The sequence below is a fragment of the Gossypium arboreum genome, chromosome 4 (assembly GCF_025698485.1).
Source record: "Gossypium arboreum isolate Shixiya-1 chromosome 4, ASM2569848v2, whole genome shotgun sequence".
Taxonomy (NCBI): Eukaryota; Viridiplantae; Streptophyta; class Magnoliopsida; order Malvales; family Malvaceae; genus Gossypium; species Gossypium arboreum.
Window position 1 is genome coordinate 21,165,563 of NC_069073.1, and position 18,027 is coordinate 21,183,589.

The 18,027-nt window shown below is 29.8% G+C and overlaps 1 protein-coding gene across 1 annotated transcript; it reads right to left on the reverse strand.

Moving 5' to 3' along the window:
- Nucleotides 1-9,955: 9,955 nt before the first annotated feature.
- On the reverse strand, nt 9,956-11,840 carry LOC108459261 (uncharacterized). Its single transcript, XM_053026747.1, has 3 exons — nt 11,496-11,840; nt 10,939-11,404; nt 9,956-10,833 (listed from the first exon to the last, which is right to left on the reverse strand). Exons 1-3 carry the CDS (start codon nt 11,838-11,840, stop codon nt 9,956-9,958), a joined length of 1,689 nt encoding a protein of 562 aa, XP_052882707.1.
- Between the last annotated feature and the right edge of the window lie 6,187 nt (nt 11,841-18,027).

An 18,027-nucleotide genomic window follows, 5' to 3' on the forward strand; every position in this document is an offset into this window, starting at 1 on the left:
TTCTTCGCTTATTTATTTTCATTTGGGTTAATATATTATTTGGTACCTGAAAATTTTCAAATTGATACTTGGGATTGACTTCAAAATTTAGTTTAGTACTTGAGTTTTTCTTTTGTCTCAATTAAGTACCTTTTTTTTTATTATTATAGCACACATGTCAAATATTTACTGAATCACATAATATTGTTTAATTTAAGTATCAAATTAAACATTGAAACAAAATTATATTTTATCAAAAAAGACTGTGTTTGTATCAATTATTTTATCTAATCCTATTAGTTTATCCATCACTAATGGTTTTATAAATTTAATATTATATCTATCTCATCCTATAGCTATATATTTTCATTCAAACACCTCCCTCCCTCACACTCTATAATTAAGGAAATTTATTCCACTATTTGTTCTAGTTTTAGTTTTTGATATATGAAAGTTTCAAAACTTGATTAATATAAATTTTTATCTAATTTAAAAAAATAAGTGGATTTGTTTATGGGTCGAATTGGACTAGATTCGATTTGGGATTAAGTAAAATTAGAATACATTTTTTCAAAGCTCAATCCCAACTCGAAATATAGACATTTTAACTTGATCAAATCTGGCCTAATTAAAATATTGATTTTTCAAGCTTGGCTCAACTTGTCATATTTTTTTCACTTTTTTTTTTTTGTTTTTCCTTACTTTTTTGCAGCAATAATATAGAGAAAATTTTATTTATTGAAATTGTCGAAACCATTTTTAATTTGAAAAAAAAAGGGAGTCGACTTAAAAACAAAAATGGAGTCGCCTCTAATCTTTTTCCGAGGTGTGATCAGATCACGCGACTCTAATCTTTTTCCGAGGTGTGATCAGATCACCTTGAGATTGATCATTTCAATAAAACATTTTGAAGGGTTCGGGAATCATCTACTCACGAGGAAGGGTTAGCACCCTCGTAACGCCCAAAATTGGTACCTAATTGATTAATTATTGTCTTAATGCCGAAAATTTGAAAAGATTTTCAGAATATGATCCTTTTATTTGAAAAGAACACTTGAATAAATTAAATTGAATGCTAAGACCCTCCTATCTCAAAAAAATAAAATGTCACACCCAGTGAGTTAGGATACAACATTTCAAACCCTTGAAATTAAACTTGTCTTTAATTTTCAAAACTCATGCACTTAAATTTAAAAAGGATATCCGGTTATTTGGGTCAAATGAAAAATCAGAACCCAGTAAGCTAGGGCTCAATCTTTCAAAATTTCAAATACAGAATATTGCCTTTATTTTTAGAAATCTTTACCTTGAGAAAACAAAGTGTTATATCCAAATAAGTTAGGACACTACATCTCGAATTCCCAAGAATAAGCTTTTATCTGAAACCTATTTGTTTTGATTTAAGAAAGGGTACTCGATTACTTAGATTCGACGAGAAAAATCGGAACCTAGAAGTTAGGGCTCAATCTTCTCGAAGATGCCAAATACCAAGTATTGCCTTATTTTGAAAACTTTGGGAATAAAATAATTTTAAATCTTAAACGATATTAAAACACGACATTTTAAGTAAGTAAAATGCGATGGAATAATAATGTACAACACTAAATAATAATTCATAAACAAAATGCTATAATAACGAATCATAGATAACAAATAAATAAAAAGAAAAATTATAAGACACATAATAGCAATAGCCACGTAACATACTATCCTAATATCCACATTAATAAAAAATGAAATAAGTAGTAAGAAAATCTATAATTGAATGTGAAACAATTCTAAGCAAATAATTCATAACAAGATTTTAAAATTGATTTTATAAAAGCCATCCTAAGTATATGAAATATTTTTCAAAAAAAAAACTAATAGCCATTCAAGATAAAATACTATATAAAACTCTTTAGAAATAATATACAAAATAATATAATTCTAAGATACTATATATGAAATGGGAAAAAAACTTATTATAAATATTCATATATATGTATATACAGAATAATAGCAGCAATAATATTGCAAAAATGATTAATATGATAATAAAACGAGTATTGTAAGTAAATGAAAAAATATAATAATAATAATAATAATAATAATAATAATAATAATAATAATAATAATAATAATAATAATAACCAGAAAAAGTAAATATAATCATAGTACAAAAAAATAATAGTAGTAATAATATTAATAAAAAGAGTATAAAAATAATGAATATATAGTAATATGTAATAATTATGAAATAACACTAATAATAAAAATTTAGAAGAGGAAAATAAAATAATAATAATAATAATTAATTTTAAGTAAAAAAAATAAAATGGCAAAATAACTAAAAAAAGGACTAAATTGGACTTAAAACAAAAGTTCTTGGCCAATCTGAAATAAAAATAAGGCAAAAGGATCGATTTGCATGCGCGGATAACAAAGAGGGACCAAAAGGGCAATAATACCCTCTCCTCCAAAACGTGCAACACCAGGGGGTACCAAATTGAAATCCAAAATAAATTTCTGGGCCAAAATTAAAAAAACAAAAGGAATTTAATTGTGAATAATAAAAAAAGCGAAAGGATTGCACGCGTAAATATTCCCAAAACCAAGAAATACGAGGATCTTCTAGCAGGTCGGGTCTGTCGGACGAGCAAGGCTCAAAACGGCGCCGTTTTGGGCGTTTTGGGGGCTGATCAAAACTATGTCGTTTTGATTAGCTATTTAAGACAAAAATTCCTTCAAAAAAATCATTTTAAACCTCTTTCAAAAAAAACAAAAAAAAGAAGAGAAAATCCTATTTTTCTCTCAAAGCTCCCATGGCCAGCCTTTAAGCTCCGGCACTGCCGCTCACTGTGGCCAGAAACCAAAAAACCCATTTTTTTGAGTTTTTCGACTTCTCGAGCCTAAAAAATGTCCTTTTTCATTGGAAATGATGATCCTCAACCCCCCACAACAGCATATGTGCAGCAAAAGTAAGATTCTAACTCCCTTTTACTTTGTGTTTTTGTTTCGTTTTCTTTTTTTTTTTTGGAAAAAGTGAAATAAAATAAGAAATAAAAATGCCCGAAATAATAAGAGATGCAATGTAAGAGAGACCTTTTCAAAATTTGTTCTTGATTCTCTGTTGTATCTATTTGTATATTCAAAAAAAAAAAAACCCCTCATTTACAAAATCGTATGTTGGCTTTTTATAACCCATTTTACAACCTATTTTACATGTTTGCAAGTAAGTGAGCGAACACGTCGCTGAAGTGGCGTGGTGGAGCGGCGCACGTTAAGGAGTGGTGGCGTTCGGTGCGCGAGGGAGGCATGGGGTGTGCGGCGGCTGAGACCTTTAGGTAGATTAGGGTTTTTTCAAAAATGTTAAGATTTTGGGTTGAAATTTTGGGCTAGGGTTAGGTGTTTGGATTGGGTTTCAGGTTTGAACCTATTGTAATTGGATTTGAGTGTTAGTGTTTGGGTTGTAAATGGACTTTGTATTGTTTATGGGGCCCCGGGTTAAGATTGAGCCCTACAGAAATAATATAAAAAAATATTTACAAAAATAATATGTGACTGGATTTGGGGACTCCAAATTGCCAACGACTATGAGGATTTGGGTTGAATACAATGCAATAATTGTGGCAATGGACTAGGACACTGGATTCCTAAATCTCCAACCGACATGACGACTTGGGAGCTTAATGCCTAGCCATGTTGGGGGCTTAGGAGTAAAGAATCTCTGCAGTCTCATACTTTAAATAATCTCCAATCGTCATGGCGATTTAGAGTTTTGAGTCAACAAAGATTCATTGCTCCCTTACTTTCGACGTGACTATATGCTAGGAATCTCGAACCAGGCCAGCATTTGGTGTTTATAAATACCCCAATAATTTGGGGACCAGTTTGTGGGAAAAAAATAACAGTAGAGAGAAAAAGATGAGAGGAAAAAATTTGATGTTAGCCCACATTATTCGATAATAATAAATTTTTAATTATGCATATATTCAAATTGTAAATGTTTTTGTTAATTAGTGGGTTATTATGAAAAAATTGATTGAAGTAAATTGGTTTTTTTTTTTTAAGGTTGTATTTAGAAGAGGCAAGCTCTCGAAAAAAGGTAAGCAAACCTTACAACCTAATTCTATTAAGGTTTACTGTGTATGAATAAGATGATATTTTGTGATTTTTGTGGCATTAATTTGTAAGGTTATAACATGTAAAATAATTTTAGTGTGAAATGATTTATGGTTTAGGGAGAAGGAATTTAGTATATGTGTTGTAATAAATACAATGAGACATAAATGTATAGTGTAATTTCTAAATGTTTCGTGCACAAAAAAAATGGCTAGGTTAATTTGTACTGAGAAAAAGATAAGAACTGAACAATAAATAGAGAATGTTGACAGTTTGATAAATAAATTAAGAAATTATAGAATGAATGTTTATCTCCAATGCATCCTTCGATAAAACTTGTATTTAAAATAAAAGTCTCATGAATTTTAGAAGTCGAAGGAACTACTCCAAGGAAAGCTTCACATACATCATCAATTTTCATATTCGTCACCCTTGGTATGAGCAACCCATCAATGGGTATCCTAAGTACGAGTGCAATGTGTTGGAGGGTGATGATACACTCTCTACATAGTAGATAAAAAGTAAAAGTTTCCGATCGTCACCATTCCACCGACGTAGCAATCAACTCTGGGTAAATTTGATAGGGCCTTATGTTTACTATATTTCCAAATTTGACAACATTTAAATATATTCAAATTCAGTCATCTATCGGACCCAAACCAAAAGTGATTGACACCGATTATGGGGGATGCGATCAACTAGATTTAATTTATTTAGTCAATCAATTTAATGAAAGTATTATAACTAGTTAATTAAATTCTCCGCAATCATATCCATGTTTTGCGCTAAGCCTGTTTCACAAACTTTAAAAACATTTTTCAAACCCTAAACAAATATATAATAATTCCAAATTAAATAGAAAAATATACACAACATTTACTTAAATATTTACAAAAAATCCATAAATTCTTTAATTCACATAAAATAAATATTTTCATGTCACAAATATTAACTTAACATAAAAACCCTAAACCTAAACCCACAATTACTTAATTATATTTATATAATTAAAATAAATAACTATGAACCTTTACATAACAATATTTTCTTGAGTCTTTTCTCTTACTGCGTATGTATAACAATAATTATTTCATTTAAATAAACAAATACGTAAATTTAATATTATTTGGTAATTACTATATAATTATAATAATATTTATCACTAGCATATCATTTATTCGTGTTTTCAAATAACATTAAACATATAATTTAATAAAAATAAAATACTAAATTAAAAAAATCTATCGGTTGGGAGGCACTAACCTTATCGATTAAATTTATTCTAACCTAAAAAATCTTAAAATAATGTAAATAATTAGATTATATTTAAAATAAATTAAAATTTAAAAAATATTAAAATAAACATAATTGTTACAACATAATTTTATTATTTATTGAGAAAGAAAAATAAGGGGTTTTTTTTGTGACTTTATGGTGTTAGTTCAGAAGGATCAACTCGAGATCACCGATAGAGAAATTGAATTGACCTTTGAAATGTTATGGTGAAAGCAATAAAAATTGTATAACAAAGATCACAATGATTTATAGTGGTTCAGCCCCAATTACCTACTTCACTACCTTAGCTTACCACAACTAAAGATTTTTCCAAATTCACTAATTTGGTAACCTTTGAGGATAATGTTTAACCTTATAATTCTCTTAAGATTTATGCCCCAAAATCTTAAGATTGCACTCCCTTAAGGTTTCTACCCAAACCTTAAGAATTAATCCTTTCTTAAAGAGAACAAATAAGCAAACTAAGAAGTAATCCTTATAATATTAGAATGTTTGCCAATAAGCACTAATACAAAGAAGAACACTTGAGCTAAATGAATACAATAAAAACTCACAAGTGTTTACAACAAAAAGTATGAAAGAATTAAACTCTTAGGTTGTTTTAATTTATCTTTAAGCTTTTCACATGTCTTTTATTTTGTAGGACTTTTGGAAGATGGTATTTATACCCTCTAATTGATTTCCAACCATTGTAGTTGTTGTCAGAGTGAATAGAGCCGTTGGGATGAAAATACTAGTTCATTTAATTCACCTACAATAAAAGTTATCGATACTTTTTCCATAGGTACCGATACTTTTTCTATAGGTACCGATACTTTTAGCATTTAATGCTGGATTTAGTGACCATTAAAGTTAGTTTATAGCAATACCAAAGGTAATTTATTGATACCTGGTAAAAGGTATCGATACTTTTTGTAAAAGTATCGATATTTTTTATCCTGGAGCAATACTAACTTGTTTGAAAATAGTTAAAACATAATTGAAAATGTTTGATTTAATTGAAACCATTTCAACTTGATTTTATCAATTTGTTCAACTTAAATTTTATTCAAAAACACTTTAATTTGTTATATCAAAACATATTATCAAATAAGGCTTAGTTTAAAAATATCCCCTTTTTGATATAACAAAACTTTTGGTAAATTTGTTTTTGAATAGATTGCTCCCCCTTAATAAAAGTCATTTTCAATTTAAGGTCCCCTATATAAAAATTATTTTCAATTTAAGGCATAAACATTTGGAGTATAAAAATTTGAAATAAGCTCAAATTTGATGTCGAAACCATTTTTTTATTTTAGAAAAAAACGGGGATCGACTTTTAAAACAAAGTGTGGAGTCGCCACCAATCTTTTTGTTTAGGTGTGATTGGATCACCTAATAAAACATTTTATTCTATTTAAATCAATTTTGGTCTACGTAAATTTAAAAATGGGTTCGAGAGCCGGTTACGTATGAGGAAGGGTTAGCACCCTCACTACGCCCAAAAATTGGTACCAGATTGATTTAGTGTTGTTGTTATGTCTAAGATTTTAGGAAAAAAAAATTGAAATATGGTTCCTTTGAAAACATTTGAGTGGTTCAAGTTGGTCATCGAAATTCTCTTGTTTCAAAGGTATACAACATCACATCCAGTACGATAGGACACGATTCTTTACACCTTTGAAAACACGATTGATTTTTGACTTCCAAAAGCTCATACATTGAAAATTACAAAAGGATGTCCAATTATTTAGTCCAACGAAAAATTAAAACCTAGCACGGTAGGGCACGATTTCCTGAATTTCCAAACATTGAACATTGCCTTATTTTAGAATTTTTAAATAAAAAAATTATAAACTAGCTCAAAACACATTTATTTGACTTGAAACAAGATGGAATAATTAATTTTAAAACAAAAAGTTACAAATTACAAAGCAACATTTGCAAATAAAAAGCAAAATTATAAACATGGGACAATATGCACAAAATAAGTACTATACTTGGTGAATGCAAATAATATAAACTTAGGAAACCAATTAACGAAACAAACAATAAAATATAACTAATTAAGGAAAAATATAACCAAATTTATAAGCATGGATGAACAACAATTGATATAATAATATATAAAAATGTATCAAACAAAATAAAACTAATATGATACAAAACAATTTTAAAGATGATGAATTGATGAACAAATAACACATGCTAGAACTTGAAATAATTGACATAAAAAACTAAGAATATATAAATGATTACTAAAATAAATGTTACAAAAGAAGACATTTGATTCAAATATTTTAAAAAATAATACATTTAAAGTTGACAATATTCACACAGTAAAAAAAATTAAAAGATATATAAAATATGTAATATTTTAAACAACAAAATATATAATAAAATATGTGCTTAGAGAGTGAACTACATACATATTAGATTTTAAAAACGTATATATATACATAAATAGATTTAGAAGCAATTACATGCAAAATAATATGGAATTAATAATGTATATAGGATCAAAATAATTTTATCATGAATTGTATATGTACAAATATATATATAAAACAATTATACAAGATGTTAAAATAATATAATATAAAAAACTTCAAAATAATGATTTTATAAAAACAAAATAAAATTATTAAAGTAACTCAACACATATAAAAAATATTAAGTGAATTTTTTTTTTTAAAATAATGAATTATACAAATAGAAAACTCAATTAAAATAAAATTAAAATAACAGGGATAATTTATAAATAAACTATTGAAATTAAAAAAGGGACCAAAGCGCAATTCGTGCGCATGCACAAGGATCAAATCCAGAAATATTCCAGATCCCAAAACGCAACACTTAGGTGAGGACCAAATTGGATCAGTGTGCAAATTGCGAAGAAAAATTAAAAACCAAAGAGATCAAAACATGATTCAATTGAATGACTCAACAAAGAAGAGGGACTGTGCGCGCAAATTGACCTTTCAAAGTAAAAGGCCGCGAATCCGGACCTCCCAACGGGTCAACACGCGGATCCTTTTTTTACAAACGCCGCCGTTTCATATATTTCATAAAAAACAGAAGAAAAAAAACCTAAAATGAACCCCAAATTATTCTAAACAAAATCAAAACAAAGAACCTTTCCTATCTCTCTTTCATTCAGTCGAACCAGACGGTTCCTTGCCCCCAACCGCTAGCTCACCACCGCAGTCGGCGGATGGCGTCATACGAGGGCCAAACCCGATCCTATTGGAAGCCAAACCCTTCTAATTCCCCTTTAAGCTTCAATCTCAACGAAACAAACAAGGAATCGGAGGTGTTCTTCAACAACAGATAAGTCCCTTTCCCCCTTATAGATTTATTTTTTCATGCAACAGATAAAGATTGCTGAAATAGAAACGAAAATCAAAGAAGAACGCGATCTAAAATCACCTTAAAAACTGATTTCGAATTGATTTTCTTAATATGCGTGTATTCCCCCATTTTACATCGTTTCATTCGATTTTATAGCCGAAAAATAAAAATAAATAAATAAAAAGAAATACAAATTTCATTGCTGTTATTTGCTGCTTTCTCCTTTTGTTTGTTAGTTTGTTGCAGGTGTGTATGGCGTGGAGGAATGAAGATCGTGACATGAAGGCTGGTTCCGTTGTGAGGCTGCGGCGCGCGTTTTAGGGTTTTCTGAGTGTTTTGTTGTTTTGGGTTGAGATTTGGGTTAGGGGTTTATTTTATTTTGGGCTAATAATTTGCTTGTAAGTGGGCTAGATAATTAGGCTTGTAACAGCGACATTGGACTTAATCATTTTATTTTTATTTTTGGTTTTGGTTTTGGTGTAAGCCCGGGCAAATTTGGGCTTGTACATTTGATATTCATTTTACTTTGAAAATTTGGTCATTAATCTTGGCATATAAGTAATTAATCAACCATAAAATTTACCTTTCTTTTCTCCCCTTTTTTTATATAAAAAAATAATCAAGTAAACTTAAGAGGAAATAAATGTGGTTAGTCCAAAGATAAATATTAAAAATAAAGAACAAATAAACTACATACCAAATAACATTAAGGTGCAATCACATAGAATTTGCATTTGTTCACCTTGAAACAATGCACCTTACCTTGAAACAATGCACCTTACCTACAAACATAGAATTAAGGTTTTGGTACTGTTGTGCGGAAGTGTGTAAAAGAGTAAAATTATTGTACTAAAAAATCACACGAAGTTCAATTCCCAGGAAAGAGAGGTGAATCACAAGGATCGCTTAAGTACCAGGTCTTTCCTAGCTAGAATATCCCTCTATCGTAATTTAATAGCACAATAAATCACTACAATCACATTCACAAAATATGCAAAATAAACAATAAAGAACACCAGAATTTTAACGAGGTTCATTAATGCAAAAATACAGAAGCTCCTCTCAACTGATCAAACAAATCATTAATGCAAGGAAGTGGATACTTGTTCTTAATTGTCACCTTATTCAATTGTCTATAGTCAATACAGAGTCGCATCGAGCCATCTTTCTTCTTAAAAAATAATACCAGAGCTCCCCACGGTGATATGCTCGGTCGAATAAAACCATGGTCTAATAAGTCTTGCAACTATATCTTCAGCTCTTTTAACTTTGTAGGTGACATCCGATACGGAGGTATAGAGATTGGAGCTGTGCCCAGATAAACTTCAATAGTAAACTTGACTTCCCTATCTAGCGGTAAACCCGATAATTCTTCAGGAAATACATCAGGAAATTTACTAACTGTTTGAATTTTTCCGCACTGGCTTCCAACTGAATCTGAATTAATAACATATGCCAAATATGCTGAACAACCCTGCTGAAGTAATTTACTACCCTTTATTGCTGAAACAATTCGTGCTGGCCCACTAGTACGAATACCATTTACCTCAACCCGACCTTCACTCGCTGTCTGAATGCTGAATCTCTTTTTATAGCAGTCTAAAATCACGTTGTGTTCAGATAACCAGTCCATTCCCAATATTATATCAAAATCCACAAATGGCATAATTAACAAGTCAACTGGAAAAGTTTTATTCTGTATAATCAACGAGCATCTTGGACAGACCTGGTTCACTAACACTGTTTGCCCCAACAGACTCGACACTTCAATAGACACTCTAGATATTTCGGATTTTAATTTTCCCGACTCAACTAATTTTGAATTAATATAGGAATGCGAAGATCCAAGATCAATTAAAGCATAAACAGGCTCAGAATATAATAGAAATATACCTGTCACCACATCATGAGTATCACCTTCTTTATGGGTTCTGACCACATATGCTCTAGCCGGCACTCTAGCTTCAGACTGCTGAGTCACTATGTCATTCCCTCTTCTCATACCTCCTCCTTTAGATACTGATCCACCTCTGCCCGATCCTCTACCTCTAGCAATAGAGATCGATCTCTGTGATGTCACAAGTGTAGCACTATCATTCTTTGGGCAATCTTTAATATAATGGTCTGTAGATCCACATTTAAAACACTCTCTGGTCAATCTCCAGCATTCACCTCTGTGCTTTTTCCCGCAATGTTCACAATCTGGAATATTAACATCTTAGGACGAACCTCTTACACTACCAATTGATACTGTAGTTTGTTTCCCCTGACTCTTTTGGGAATCCCTGGATCTTTTAGGTAAAGGATTTGAACTTGTAGTTCCCATACATTTCCCAACCAATTTAGAAGTTTTGGACTTTTTGTCAAATCCTAAGACTTGCTCTACCATCTTGGCTCGCTCAATCAAATCAACAAATTCAGTGATACGTTGAGATACCAACTGTAATTTGATCTCATCTCGTAGACCCAGTAGAAATTTCTTACAACTGTCAGCTTCAGTTGGAATAAACTCTGAGGTGTATCTGCTAAGTCTCGAGAATTCCCTCTCATAATCTATTACTGACATGTCACCCTGTTGCAACGTTAAAAACTCTTGCTTCTTGTCTTCGATATACATTTCTCCGATATATTTCTTTTGAAACTCTTTCTGAAATAGATCCCAAGTTATCTGATTCTCTGGTAAAATGTCAAACCACTGATTCCCACCATACATAAGCCTCCTATTGCAGTAATGATACAACACATAATAGACTTTCCCGAGGGGTGCATTCTAGTTGTTGCAATACTCTCTTGGTCGACTCCATCCAATTTTCAGCTATAGACGGATCAACTCCTTTTAGACCTGAGAATTCTGTGGCACCGTATTTTCTTAATTCCTTAATTGGGGCCCGTCTAAGAACAGATACAGTCGTAGTAGCAGGTATAGACTTCACTGCTTGCTGAAGGGCATCAGTTAATATTTTTACTAATTCAGATTCACTTCTACCTTTTTCATCTCTTTCTACATTAGGGGATTGGTTTTTAACTGGATTTACACTAGGAGTAGTTGACTTCATTTTGTCTAAATCATACGACTCTTCATCGCCAGTGAACATTTCTTCATTTATATTATCAAGGTGTTCATCAGACATCTTTAATCTATAAAACAAAAACAATTAAATAGGTCAGCATCCAAAAATCCCGGCTCAGTTTTGACTTGACTGTGGCATGTACTTCTAGACTCACTTACGAGCTCGATTTAGTCCGAGAATCGGCTAAACCTGATAGCTCTGATACTAATAAAATGTAACACCCCTTAACCTAACACGTTGCCGGAACAGGGTTACGAGGCATTACCAGAATTAAACACTAATAACGAACAACACCGAGTCATAAATCTATATTTCAATTTAAAATTTCTCAAATTCCACCTTTAAAACCCTAATATGGACGTACGAGGCCCAAAATATACTTAGGAAGTGTTTTGGGATTGAACTGGGAACTTTGGAAACTTTTCCTTGAGAATAGGGGCACACGCCCGTGTGGCCTGGGACATGCCCGTGTGGCCTGCCCGTGGGGCTCCCATGGCCGTGGGGCCAACCTGTGGGCAGATCTGACTTTCTCACACGGCCATGGGACTAACCTGTGGGCAATTCTGACTTTGCCACACGGCCTGGGCACACGCCCATGTGACTTGGCTTATGATAACATGATTTTTCACCATTTTAAAGCTATTTTCTCATATCAAACACACCAAATTCATGCCCAATACATTGACTTATGGTCAAATAACATTCATCTATTCATTTCAAATACTTCTTAAATGTTACAAATTACTTACACCCAAAACATAAATATATTAAAGTGACTAAAATAAAACCTAATACATGCCACATTTCCAAACGATAGATTCATCACCAGAAACTAAGCTGAGGTCGGGATTGACTCGGATGCTACACCAAACTTCAACTTTACCTAGCCTGTGCAGGGAAACAAACCGTACGCTGAGTATTGAAAATAATTAGTGGTATTACCATAATTCAAATTAAAGCAAATATAAAATATCATAAACATGCATAGATAGTTAACAAATCATACATATAATTCATACCAAGTTGTCATATTTCCATTGTATCATCCTCATTATTTGATTCAATATTTCATAAAAAATATTACCAACTATTCATGAACCTTTGGTTCATCTCTCAATCACATATAAATATCCATTTCACATTCAAATATGAATAATTCATGAACCTTGGTTTTGTGCCTTCAATCTCATAGCACAAATTGCATTTTTTAATTCATCTTACAATATCACTTTCTCATTTCATTCAATAATTTAATTTATCAATTTCATTTAATTTTTCTCTTCACATATATTTCCCTTATTAATATAACTCAAACTTTGGAGGATACTCGGATTCAACCAAACACACCAGAGTGGCGACTAACGCTTCATCGGATAGTTCGAAGCAAATAAGTGACGACCAACATCTCATCGGCTAAGCTGAATCAAAGTGGCAACCAACGCCTCATCGAATCTATCCGAAGCAAATATGACACACCAAGTGTCTCATCGACTCGAGGTCGAAGAATCCCTAAACTCTTCCTATCCTATGGCATGCCAAGCCAACTATATCCACCCTAGCCCGACTAGTTAATAGGGTATCGAAATAACATATTCATATCACTTTCACTTTCAGTTGATCATAATCATTCGAATTCAAATCCATCGCAATAATAATTCAATCACAATTTCCAATTCACCACAAATCATTATACAATTCAATTTCACACATGTATACATTCAACAATCAAATCCAATTCTCATTCAATTCAAATATCACTACTTACCTCAATTTCATTTTTCATGCACATATATTGAAATTATACATTTAATAATAACTAACTTGAATTAATGTAATACAAACCGATATTTTCTCGAGCTACTCCTTGATCACTTTTTCTTTTCCCTTCTCATTCAACGTCTCGGTTTCTTTATTTGCTACGAAAATTAGCATAATTATAATTAATTAATAACACACATATTTTATAAAAAAAAAATAACTTTCCATGCAACTTTAACTTAAATCCAAAATTTGTCCTAACTATTTTCATCTTCTTCCCTTTTTCTAATTCACATTATTTCCTTATTCAATTTCCGTCAAAACTTTAATATAACCATCAATTTTTTATCATTTTTCCATAATTTTGAATTTCTATCAATTTAGTCCCTACAATACAAAACTTATGACCTTGTTTACAATTCAATCATTTAATCAATTTAAATCAAAATTTTTATCAATTAAAATCATAATTTCATCATTAGTTCAACATAAACCCTACTTACAAAGTATATCATCTTTCAATATTTTCACACAAATTCAAAAGTATTCAACTTTAGAACTTCAAAAACATCAAAATCACTAAGAAAGGGATTTCATTGACTTACCAATTTAATTTTCAAGCTTTCAAACCCTAATTTCTCCTTTTTCTTTTCTTTTCTTCTTTCTTTCTTTCTATTTTGTTTCTTCTCTGTAACTATTTCTCTTTTCTTTTGTTTCTTTATTTTATTTATTCTTTATTTACTTAATTAATAACTAATTATAAAATATTCTAATTAATACAAATAAAATATTACATGTGTATTCATACACACATGTACACATGTAATATTTCATCACCATACATTTGTCATTATCTCAACTAGTTGATAATAATAATAATAATAATAATAATAATAATAAGTAAATAACTTTTACTTAATTTATAAGTAAATTTATATATTATATACATTTGTACTAATAATTTAAACACACATTTATTTATTTTCTAACTTACACATGTCACTAATTTAGTTTAATTCAAATTTAATCCTTTATCATTTCTCTATTCTATGATTAAGTTTTATGCTCTATTCAATTTAGTCCTTTCTACTAATTACTTCTGATTAAAAATAAATTCACCTAATCAAAACCTAATTCAACTTGTAACTAACTTCGTAAGTATTTTATTTTATAAATATTTACGAACTCATTTTCCTTAGACGGAAGCCCTAAACTCACTTTTCCGGTGCCCTTGAAATATGGGTCATTACATTTTTAGTACTTTTGCTGACAGTGCATCCTGCTTGGAGCGTTTTGTCGTCTAGAAACCTCAAACCCCACAATCCAGGGTATTTTTCACAAACTTCATCCCGGGAATCCCGAGATATTTTTTAGAACCATCTCATGAAATTTTTTTTCACAGAAGAAACAGTATTGAAAAGGGCATCTAATTGGAAGCGTTTTCAGTACTTTTACTAACAGTGCATCCTGCTTGGAACGTTTTTCCTCTAAAAACCTCAACCCCCACTATTCGGGGTATTTTTCACAAACCTCATCCTGGGAATCCCGTGATATTTTTTTAGAACCATCTCGTCAAATTTATTTTCACAGAAGCAGTAGTACTGAAAAGGGCGTCCAATTGGAAGTGTTTTCAGTACTTTTGCTAATAATACATTCTGCTTGGAGCGTTTTTCCTCTACAAACCTCAACCCATCTCGTCAAAACTATTTCTTCAGAACCCATCCCCTCAAAACTATTTTTTCATAATCCATCTATACAAATTAATTTTTTAGACCCCCTAAACCCTAAACCTAAACACTTAAAAAAATAAAAAAATCATAAACCCTAATTTCATAATTTCATAAACCCTAACTCTAACACTAAATAATTAAAAATTAAAATAACCTTAACTGGAAAAACACGGGCAAAAGCGCGCCCACGTGGATGCTTTTTAGAAAAACGCTTCCACATCAGCGTGTTTTACCTGACATCAGGGAAAAAAGTATTGAGTTGAATATAGTTTTTGTAAAAACGGGTTATTTCCGTTATTTAAAAAAAAACGACCCATTTCTATAAATTTTTTTGAAAAAAAGGGATTTTTTTTTCAATTGATCTAATAAATGTTGAATAATTTTTTCTTTACATTTTAAAAATTGTTTACAATTTTTGTAATGATAATAGCTGTCTACGCCATGCAACATCATCAATTGATGACATGACATATTCTCATTGGTTAACCATTTTTGTTTTTTAACATCATTAGCTTTTAGGAATAAAAATGGGTTAGAGAAGAAAGTTTCAGTGTAAAAATGAAACAAAAAATAATTTAAATATTAAAGTGAGAAAACAAATGGCGGATAAAACTTTTTTTCTGGCCCACTAATCTTTGGAGCCTAGAAACAAATGAACTAAATATTTAATATTTTCATCTATACAAATAAGTTAATTATTTAACAATTTGATTTTATATAATAAATTATAATACTATTTAATATTTTATTCTTCATTATATAGAATTAAGTATTTTGTTATCGATTTGAAAATTTTAATGTACACAATTTATATATAATAAATTATTTAACAATTTGATTTTATATAATAAATTAATTTTATACTTGTGTGCTCATAAATATTGATTTTAATATATAAATATAATTAATAATATCATGTTTTATAACAAATGTTTACTTTAAAAGATAATTAGTAATCCACAAAATAAGTTTTTTAAAATTGGACCAGTGGTAGAACTGTCAAGTCATTGGTAATTATGGTTTGATTGAATAAATTATTAAAAAAATAAGAAAAATTAGTTCAATTGATTTTTTAACTTGCTTCAACCAGTACGTATTGATTTATAGGGTCAACTGGTTTGATACCTCTCTTTGGACCGACACCTTGATCGATTCAGTCTGGTTCAAACAACCATGACACCAAGTCTCTGCACTTTGTACATTTTGAATTTAGTCCTCCTACTTTTATTTTCAAGAATTTAATCTCTCTACTTTTTGGATTTATAAATCTACTTTCAAATTATATATAACAACGTAACCTTTTAATTGAAAAATTAACTATATTAACTATTTGAGCTAATTAATTACATTACAAAAATATTAAACTAATTAATAACATCATAAAAATATAAAGACCGAATTATATTAGAAATTAAAATATAAAAATTAAGTTTCAAATTTAAACATATTAAAACCAAAACTAAAAATTAACCACTTTTATAAAAATGTGAAGAAAAAAAAAAGCACGGTGGATATGTACTATCTGTCAGCATGAGGAAGATCCTTTAGACCTTACTTTTATATATAGATATAGATTTTAATAATAATTACACGAATTACACCAAAAATGTTATTAAAATGTTATATTGTTATGTATAATTTGAAATTTAAAATGTAAAAAAAATGCTTTTGAAAGCATCATGGATATTTTAAAATGTTATTAAATCTTAAATTTAAGCATATTATAAGAACTAAAATTAAAAATTAATCACTTTTATAAAATGTAAAGAAAAAATAAGTATAGTAGATATGTGCCATATGCTAGCACGAGGAAGATTCTTTAGATAATTTGAAATTTAATTGTTATTAAAAATCTATACCTATATATTAAAGTTAGGTATAAGGGATCTTCCTAGTACTAACAGATGTCACATACCCATTATAACTTTGGTTAATTTTTAGTTTTTGTCTTGGTTTTTCTAATATGTTTAAATTTAAAATTTAGTCTTTATAATTTAATTTCTATTAAAATTTAGTCTTTATATTTTTATAATGTAATTAACTAGTTTAAATAGTTAATATAATTAATTTTTCAATTAAAAGTTTACGTTGTTATATATAATTTGAAATAAAAAGTAGAGAGATTAAATTCTTAAAAATAAAAGTAGGAGGACTAAATTCCAAATGTATGAAGTGTAGAGACTTAGAGTCATGGTTGTTTGAATCGATCAGGATATCGGTCCGAAGAGAGGCATCAGACCAGTTGACCCGCAAACTAGTATGGACTAGTTCAACCAAGCTAAAAAAATCGATTGAATTTTTTCTTTTTTCTTTTTTAATTTTTTTTTAATGATTTATTCAACTGAACCATACAAACTAGTGGCCTAACCTGTTTGGCTATCGGTTTAATTCTGAAAATCTTACTTAGAGTATATTTTAATTTTATAAAATTTACTCTATAATTTAATATAAATAAATAATCAATTCAACCTGAAGCGTGAATAGACCACATTAGTAGTTAGAATGAAAAACAATCCAAATATACTTCGTCTAATTGCCACCAGTACAATCAAACTTAATGCTTTTATGAGGCTTTTTTTTTCATATAAAATGCTCCTAAAATTTTGATTAATTACGAAAATAATTCATTTTTTTGATTATATACATAAATGACTTGAAATTTATAGTAAAAATTGGTGGAGCCACAGAGTTTGACACAACCAACATGCCACGTTAACAAACAGGATAAAAAATTCATTTTTCTAGTAGAGCTATGTAGA